Here is a 9,911-nt window from a genome sequence, read left to right as displayed (position 1 = left end):
TGGTTGAGCGTGGTGCGGGCGCGACACCGAGGGTTGCGATCCCGTTACCGGTCACGAAAAAAGACAAAAAGGAAAAAAAAAAAAAGATATTTAGGGCAGGCCCGGTGGCGTACTGCTACAGTGCGCCACTTGGGAGCGTGGTGGCGCTCCCGCCGAGGGTTCGGATCCCACATACAGACCGGTTCCCGCTCACTGGCTGAGCGAGGTGCGGGAGCAACACCGAGGGTTGCGATCCCGTTGCCGGTCCCGGTCTGGTACGGGGGCGACACTGAGGGTTGCGATCCATTGCCGGACACGGAAAAAGACAAAAAAATAAAAAAAGGAAAAAAAAAAATAATAACATGTTATTATTCAACATAGAGACAAGTAATGTTTTTATTTTTATGCTTATAAACATAAACAACATTATGCTTCATATTCTGTGGGTCCAATACCTCTGTCCCACTTGATGAAGAATGTTCATAGCTTCAAATGCAAATAGGTCCTCCCTTTAACTGAATTCCTTTGTCCTATTAAATTTTTGATCTATTTTGTTTTATGTTCTAAATTGCACTACTCAGTTGATCATATTCCCTTTTTTGCTGTAGCTGTTGTCTTCTGGTTTATTTGATTTTCACTCCTGGGAATCTCCATTTCTAGAGCCTCCATGCTTCTGCTCCACATTTCTCTTCAGGTTTGCAGAAGAGGGCTGTTCATTCTGGGGCTTTCCTTAATTTTTTTTCTTCTACAAAAGACCATTTGCTTCTTGGATCTCATTTCTTCCTCTTTCTTGGTAGACTTTGTATTGCTAAGGAGAATATGTGAGTGGTAAATTTTCCATGTTCTTCCAAATTCTGAAAATATATTCCCTTTACACTTGATTGATGGGTTGCCTATGAGGGTACTTCTAAACATTCATAAAAAGATTCATATTATCCTTTAATTCTATTTTTACACAAACTTTTAAAAGTACTATTGTATATAGAATTGAAGGCACCACATAGTTTTCCCTAAGAATATTAAAGGTATTTCTCCCTTGTCTTTAAACATCCAGTATTGCTGATGGGAAGTCTGATACCATTCTACTTCTTATTCCTTTGTCTTGGACCTGATTCTTTCTTTCTGGAAGCTTTTAGGATATTCTCTTTATCTTTGGTGTGTTAAAATTTTATAATGATTTTGTGTCTTGGTGGTTTCTTTCTGCAGTCATTGTATTTTTTTATTAGTTATAAATATTCATGGAGTACAAAGCTGACCATCACCATTCGTGCCCAAAATGTGGCAGCCAGATCAATACTGGCAGCATGACCATTACCACAAATTGCAACTATACCCTGTGTCCCTTACCCAATTAATCCTCGACCTCCCTCCCCATTCCCCCTTCTCCCACCCCACTTTGTATCCCTAGGTATGTTCTCTCCCTCTGCAAGTCCAGCACACCACTGTAGTCTTTCCTTCGTTCCTTCTTTCTCTTTTAGCTCCCACTTATGAGTGAGTACATGTGGTATTTATCCCTCTGTGCTTTGCTTATTTCACTCAACATAAGTTTCTCCAAGCTCATCCATGTTGTTGTGAATGGCAGAATTTCATTCTTTCTTATGGCAGAGTAGTATTCCATGCTGTATATATACCACATTTTCCTCATCCAGTCATCTGTTGATGGACATTTAGGTTGGTCCCATGTCTTGGCTATTGTAAACATGGGAGTACAGGTATCCCTTCAGCATGATAATTGTGACAATATTACCATTAATTTTCAAAGTCCTTTTCGTTATGGCATCTGAATGTGAATTAGAGATTATTTTGAGGTTTCTTTCCTATTCCTGGAATTATTTCTACTCTTCCAAGATCAATTCTTCTTTATGTTTATTTTGGCCTTTCTCTTTAATGTTGTAGTTTTTCTTTTAGTAGTTTAATTGTCCTTGAAAACCAGGGGAAAAAACAAAAACAAGGCATTAAAATGGGTGATGGGATTTCTCAGCGTGTCTTTGGGTGTGCACATATGGGAAGTGTTTTTGAGTATACAACTAGGGAGCTGGCCATTAGGATGGAGAAAATCTACCTGTCGGAATGAGGAGTGTTCGTTGCACGTCAGCCACGCCTCTCTGCCTCAGATTTGTGGTAAAATGGTCATTCCACATGTTTTGCTTTTTGTAAATGAAGGACTTTAAATAGTCTCCTGTTTTAAATTCCATTTCTGACTTCTACCCTGCCAGAGTATCTGCCATTTCTAATCTGGGGCTTCTCATGGGTTCTACTGAGAAGATTAGCTCCCTTCTTGGTTAAACCCATCTTCATCTGTACTTTAAATTATAGCTTCCTGCATTTTGTTTCACTTAACACCCTTTTCCAAACACTCAGAAATTTCTAGAAATTTGTTGGTATCTCCCTTCTTTGGCATTCCTTTTTTTGTTGTTGTTGGACTTATAACTCTAACTTTATTTACTGTTACTAAAATGAGATCTTGCTATGTTATTTTAAATTTGAAAAGTTTTTGGAAGTATAGGATTTGAAGGCATTATTAAATTATTACGTTTTAAAATGTGTAACTGATATTGTCAGGGCTTGGTTATAATTTGGGAAGCAATTTTGAAAAATATACGAAGAACCCTAATTATTACCATGAAGTGATTATAGCAGAGCAGCATTAAATATGTTCTAAAATTTTACCTAACAATTTGATTTTTTCCAATATATTCTTTAAAAAATACCTTAAGTATAAAAACAGTTTGATCAATGCAATTTTTTATTGCAGAGTTCTGTAAAATATTGTGTGCAGCTTAAGGGTTAGGTGAATGATGTGCCCTCACTATAGAATATTTTGTAGATATTAAAGTGTTTTAGAAATAGAATCACATGGAAATACTTATAATACTAAATAAATAAATATAATATAAAATTACAGCAAAATCCCAGTTTCTTAAATTTACATATAAAATTAAACCAAAATGCCGGTAGTGGGACAGTGGAATTGGGAGTGCTTTACTGATTAAAAAAAATTCTATATCATATTTTTGTTTTTCATAAATCCACATATTATATAAACTTCCGAAGGGAAAAACATAATCTATGAAATAGCAAAAACAAGAACAACGAAAGATTTGGAGAAATGCACACACATGCATGCACACACACATGCATGCACACACACACACACTGCAACAAGAACCAAAGAGAACACTCATTCTCATCTCCTCTGTTATCTACTGTTTTCTACTATCTCATCTACCCTTGTCAAAAAAATTGGAATATTACCTTGATAATTTTTCCCCCAGTTTCCACTGGAGTAAATGCTTCACTGAATAGAGAAATGAAAATGAGGAAAAGTATTTGGAAAATGCAGCAACTGTAAGATTAACTATCTCCAGTCTTCATTTTCATGTTTTTCAAAATGGTAGCATAATAAATTTTTTGAAAGTACCGTATGAAATGAAAATCAATTGTAAATTTGTCTTTAATAATATAAAATAAAAATATGATTACAGTATCTTTTGTTTTTTTATCTTCATGCTTACATTTATTCTTTATGTTATAATACTAAATACCTCAGATTGATTCTTATAAGCAAGCCATTTGTGTTAGTATAAGACTTCTGAACCTCATTGTGATGAATCACCATAGTAGTAGCATCAAGAATAAATCTAAGGCACATTGCTTTTGCTCTGTGTGTCTTGTTCTGTACACATTTCACGTGAAAGCAAGTGTAAAGCACTTTTCCATTTGAATACTTTTTTTTTCTGCCAAACTTATGGTTTATCCATGGAATTCTCTGTACATATATAGTGGAAAGTGTCATAAATTTTTTTTCCTCTGGGTAAAAATGATCTATTATATTGCTTAAGGATTCATTAAGTAGAAAAGACAGAATTTACAATAGTTAGAAAAAAAGGTCAGAACAAAATTTTTAATAGTTCTTCATTTTTCTGATGAATGGCGTGGAGTTTCAGAAGCCATATTACATCACAATAATCTTGCATTTGGGTTTGTATTTGATTGCTTAATATCTGTGAATTGTTAAGATAAGTTATTGCACAGACCTGCTTTAGTTTAGATTAGTTTGGAACACATCCCAGGATATTTAATCAGGGTATAATCCTGCATAGTGCAATCTCTACAAGGAGTGTGTGCGTGTGTGTTTTTTAAATAAAAAGCATTTTTTTTTTTTGTAGACAAAGTTGTGCCTTATCCTCTTTAAAAAAAAAAAAAAAACCGTTAAGAAAGTCTCCTTACCTCACTCTTGGAATATCTATAGCTCTAGGCAAATATAATACTTAATAGTAAGTTCAAAAAGAGACTCTTAAGGGCCGGCCCGGTGGCGCACTGCTACAGTGCGCCGCTTGAGAGCGCGGTGGCGCTCCCGCCGAGGGTTCGGATCCCACATACAGACCGGTTCCCGCTCACTGGCTGAGCGAGGTGCGGGAGCAACACCGAGGGTTGCGATCCCGTTGCCGGTCCCGGTCCGGTGCGGGCGTGACACTGAGGGTTGCAATCCGTTGCCAGACACGAAAAAAAGACAAAAAAAAAAAAAGGGAAAAAAAAAAGAGACTCTTAAATATACATGACTGTGTTGCTTCTTGGAATTTGGCTCATTTTAGTGCATTTCTGAATTGTTTGGTATGAATTGCATTGAAAGGTATGACAATATCCTACTGTAATCTCATATATTTTTATTTTATAACTTTTATAAGCAATTTCTTTTTTACTGATATGTTTGTGATATGAGTAATTTATATAACTAAAAGTAAAGATTGAGAGGTTTTAAATACTCTGACATTCTATAGTTAACTTTGTTTCCAACTTTGAGGATAGATTGACCACACATAATTAATTTTAAAATACAAATTATAAAACGTTGTGGTTGCATAAGGAAATAAGACATAGGAAAAATATGGAATTAAAAAATATTTTTCCTAAATGTTAAAAATAGACAAAATAAATAAATTACTACACACTTAAATGAATAAACAGTATTTTTAAAATATTGGTTAAAGTACCAATGCTGTTTTTATCTACTCACTAGTTGTAACTTTTTTAATAAGTTGGAGATTAAATCAATTGGAAAAGTTAACTTCAATTAATAATAATACATTTTGATCTTGGCCTTTTCTTTTGTGCCTCCCTTTGTGTTTGTTTATTGCATATAAATACTTTTAATATTGACTTTAATAATAGATGATTTTTGAGAAGACAGACATCTTCTAAATCCTTTGAGATACTGAGGTTTATGTACATAAATATTGATTCTATAGCTCCTTACATTTTTCTAGTTAATTCATTACCCCAGTAGAACATTTTCACAGATAGTTTAAATGAAACTTCAAAGTCAATCATACAAAATATAACAGATACATGGTAAGAGGAAGCTCAGAATCATCAAATTAACAATTCTGAGAAAAAGCTCTAAACTATTTGCCTAGAGCCATTCTGGTTTCAGATGGGTCTCAGTCCAGGGATTCATATATGTGACCGTGACTTGTGTAAGGACCGATCATATTCACAAGAAATTTGCAAGGATAAATATGAAGATAAAGATTATTCTTTTTTTACCTAAAGATGTTTTAAGGTATTGGAAATAAATTATTTGCAAATAGCATAGAAAATTTATATTGCTCTCTCTTCTTCAAATAGGTTATGTGGGTATGCAATTTATGCCGAAAGCAACAAGAAATCTTAACCAAATCTGGGGCGTGGTTCTTTGGAAGTGGCCCTCAACAGCCAAGTCAGGATGGAACACTGAGTGACACAGCTACAGGTGCTGGTTCTGAGGTACCAAGAGAAAAGAAAGCACGACTCCAAGAGCGATCGCGGTCTCAGACACCCCTGAGCACAGCAGCTGCCTCCTCCCAGGACAGTGCTGCTCCTCCAGGTGCACCACCAGACAGGAGCAAAGGGGCTGAGCCCTCACAGCAAGCCATGGGGCCCGAACAGAAGCAGGCTTCATCCAGGTCTAGAAGTGAACCTCCGAGAGAGAGGTAATAGTTCATTAACCTAGTAACCAAAAGGCAAGATGCTGTTTTGAAAGCAAACCCATTTTCAAGAATTTAACTTCTATTAAGAGAAAGATGTGGAACTAGTAGTTCTCAGGCCCCACATGGAAGGCAACAACAGGCCTGAGGTGCTTTGTTATCTCTAAATTCCATAGGAGATCTTTGTTGAGAAGGTTTTCTTTCATATCATGTGTGGACGTAAACATAAGCTAAGTCACCAGACTGAGCTACACTAACTTCCAACCTGGAACTCAGAAAAGCTCTTAGATCATTTTTCATTTATAGAAGTAGTTCTTTAATTTAAAGTATGCTATGAGAAAATATGATGGCGTAATCTGATATACTGGAGGGTGTGTGGGTACATCAGAGAAGCCTTCTTTATTTATTTTATGCTGAGCTCTGAAGAGTGACTAGGAATTAACCAGGAGAAGGGTGAGATGGATGTTCCAGGTATCAGCACAGGGATGCAGCTGAAAGGAACAAGTCCAGTGGAAGGACTTCCTAAAGGATACCCACTGGCTAGAGTGCAAGTAGCAGAGGGAGAGTGGGAGATAGGTGACTGGTGAGGTAGTGAGGGGACAGGTTGCATTTTATAAATTTCATCCTAGGCATAATGGAAAGCCACTGAAAATCTAAGCAGGGGCTAATATGATTAAATAATTTACTTCAATTGATTTATTCACTTATTCAAAATATGTATTTATGTCCAGACACTATATTATGCACTAGGAAATAGTGTTAACAAGGAAGACATAGCCTTTGCCTTCGTGAGGCTCATAGTTTGGGGAACCTAACTGTTGCTAGGACCTGGATAGGCTTGGTTGCTTTTGTCTGTGTAATCCTTTATTTATTCCACTGGGTGGGAAAGCAGGCTCCAACGAAGGCTTTTGATCCCCTTTTCAAACAAAGCCCATACAATAAGATCAGGGACTTCCAAGTTAAACAGGTCTGGATTCCAATCCTGGTTCTGCCATAGTAAGCAGTAACAAACCACCTTACAGGGTTATGGCAGGTATTAAAGGAGAACATGTGTTCACAAGCTGGCACAAGGTAGGCATTCAATGAATGTAGTGATTCTTCAAGCCAGTAGTCACTGTGTATTTACTATAAGCCAGGAACCAGAGAGTATACTGATAATTAGGATATGGATCCTTTTCTCACTGATTCTACGGACGAGACGACACAATATTCTAGAGAAGGTAGACACCTAGGCAAATTAACCAAGATGCTGATTTGATCCAAGCCATAAAGTACGTATAGTACTTTGGGAGCCCCAGGAAAGAGGAAGTGGCTTCTGAATTCAGCTTTGTACAATATCCAGGAGTTATAGGGGAGGTAAAAGAGGACATTACAGAAAGAGAATGAGTGTGCCTAAACTATTTGAAGAGAAGATAGAAAGGACACCAGAGATACCTCAGTGAAGGCAGAATTAATAGCATTTGGTGACAAACTGTTTTGGGTGAAGAAGAGACAAAAACATTGAAGGTGCAGTTTGGGATTGGTCAGAAGGTGATATCTTTAAATAAAATAGAGAATTTGGAGCTGTAAAGTTTCTAAAGAAAAAGAGTTCTGTTTTTGACATATGGTGAAAAACTACCAAAATTTTGAAAATGAGGACTGAATAGACACTTTTTGTTTTGACGTTTAGATGAAATACAAAGTGGATTGATAGGGGCAAATAACATTTACTGATGACATAAATACATAAGAAAGTAATGAAGAATTGGGAGTGTAGGAGCAGAAGAATAGAGGTGGGTGGAGGAAAGGGTTGAACAACTTCAGGGAGAAGCAAAATTGAAAGAATGACAGTCTGTTTTAAATTACTGAAGAATTATTGATCATATTTTGTACATTGATAAGGAGCTAGTGGAAACAGAACAATTAAAGGTAGAGGTCAGAAAATGTACAATTAGTGGAGCAAAAAATCAGAAAGACTGAAGAACACCATTTGCATAATACACTACTCTTTCATAAAGCATCTTCACAGATGGGTCTCCTTTAATCCTCACATGAACTCTGTAAGGTAAGCATTATTATAAGCAGTTCAAGTAAATTGATTTAATATAAACTTCTAATAAGAGCAACTGTGCTTTAGTGAGCTACTAAATTTCTGCAGTACAATCATCACATTCTTAGGAAAAATATATTTGATGATGATTAATGAATGTTCATATTAGTTCCCTTACACTGTAAAATTGCAACACCACCCTCGTGGTTCCACCTTCAAATCCAAACTTCTTTCCCTTCAATGGGCCAGTGTGACCTAAATTCCTCAAGTAGAGCTCGTTATGCTTCCGTTTTGTTTTCCTGTGCTATTTGAAACCTTTTACCTTTCTCTCTACCAACGCCACCCTTTCCGCAAAACCACCCTACAACATATCTTAGCAACTACTACTTTGGTAATCCACAATAGAAATTTCTCCACTTTTTCCTATCTCGTATTTTTTTCCCCTCAGTTTTTGCTCATGATGTCTGCTTTGGACTTCCAATCAAATCTTGTCACCTCTGGAGCTCCCTCTCTGTGGACTGAAATGGAGCGTTAGGTTGCCTTCAGTTTAATTGCACATTAGATCATATAGTGGCAGAACATCTAACTAAGGCACCCACTTTTTGTAACTTCTGGTATAGTTGCTGGAACTTCCCAAAATCAGATGCACTCCAGTGTACAAAGAAGGACTGAAAGGGACAAGTGAATGACTCAAGATTCAGATGGTCAAACCCTTTTCCTTTACTGTTATCTTTGTCAGTGCCTTCAACGGTGTGGAGAGAAAAGTAGAACTCAAAACTGTTTTCTTCTTTTGGACCATATTCTGAAATGAGGGAGAGAGGAGGAAGGGAGGAAGGATGAATAACAATTTCAAAAAAATCACTATTTCTATTATTTTTGCATGAGGAAAAAAATCAGTTATGGTTCAGCCATGTTTTTCCTAACCAAGTCCATAAAAAGTGTTTGGATGCACATGACCAAGTTAAAATTACTTTTGTTCTACTACTGAAGAAGTGCTATTAGATTTGATCTCTGAAGTGGACATACCTGTATTCACATTTCTTTAAAAAAATTCAGTTATAGTAAAAGATTGTCAATGTGTATTATCCAAATATATATCAAGTATATAGTTTTGAAGTGATATGTATATATTACCTTTTGCTCCTTTTAGTATTATCTATATTATTTTTATCTAAAACATTTTTAAGTCTTTGAGTCACAAGCAGAGGTTAGCATAAAATTTGTTCATTTATTGAATTAATTTACTAATGGTTTTTGTTGATCTGGTTACTTTACAAAGAATTCAAAATGTGAAACCAAGTTTTTAAGTCTCTGAAATATTGTGATGCAAAGGAGCCATATTTAAAAAGTTAATCCGCTATACAGGTCTAATGTTCTTTATCATCTTGGTTTTTTAATTGCACATCAAATTATAACTAATTATTTGAAATGACTTAGGACAGGAATGCGAGGTAAAAATGTTTCTTAGGTCTAGTCTTTAAGTTTTATAAATCGCAGTTCGTCTTGACGTCCTTTTGTACACCACAGGAAGAAGACTCCAGGGCTTTCTGAACAGAATGGTAAAGGAGCCCTGAGGGGCGAAAGGAAACGCGCGCCAAAGACCGCGGTGCAGCCCGGGGAGGCGGCCGCCGAAGAACGCGAGCGGAAAGAAAGGCGGGAAAGCCGAAGACTGGAGAAAGGGCGGTCACAGGACTACCCCGACCTGCCGGAAAAACGAGAGGAGGGCAAAGCGGCGGATGATGAGAAGCAAAGGAAAGAGGAGGAATACCAGACCAGGTACCGCAGCGACCCGAACCTGGCGCGGTACCCGGTGAAACCGCCGCCGGAGGAGCAGCAGATGCGCATGCACGCCCGGGTGTCCCGCGCCAGGCACGAGCGGCGCCACAGCGACGTGGCGCTCCCGCGCACCGAGGCGGGCGCCGCGCTGCCCGAGAGCA

At 37.3% G+C, this 9,911-nt stretch overlaps 1 protein-coding gene across 1 annotated transcript in view; it reads left to right on the top strand.

Annotated features, from left to right (window-relative positions):
• Nucleotides 1-9,911, top strand: part of RIMS1 (regulating synaptic membrane exocytosis 1) — a 481,216-nt gene that overhangs the window by 268,842 nt on the left and 202,463 nt on the right. The window contains exons 6-7 of the mRNA XM_008568517.1: nucleotides 5,608-5,951; nucleotides 9,502-9,910. Of these exons, the coding sequence (XP_008566739.1) occupies nucleotides 5,608-5,951; nucleotides 9,502-9,910 (753 nt within the window). The remainder of the gene's footprint in view (nucleotides 1-5,607; nucleotides 5,952-9,501; nucleotide 9,911) is intronic.

The sequence above is a fragment of the Galeopterus variegatus genome, unplaced genomic scaffold, assembly GCF_000696425.1.
Source record: "Galeopterus variegatus unplaced genomic scaffold, G_variegatus-3.0.2 Scaffold419, whole genome shotgun sequence".
Lineage (NCBI taxonomy): Eukaryota > Metazoa > Chordata > Mammalia > Dermoptera > Cynocephalidae > Galeopterus > Galeopterus variegatus.
The sequence above is the reverse complement of the archived record's forward strand: the minus strand, read 5'-3'. Positions and strand labels throughout refer to the sequence as shown.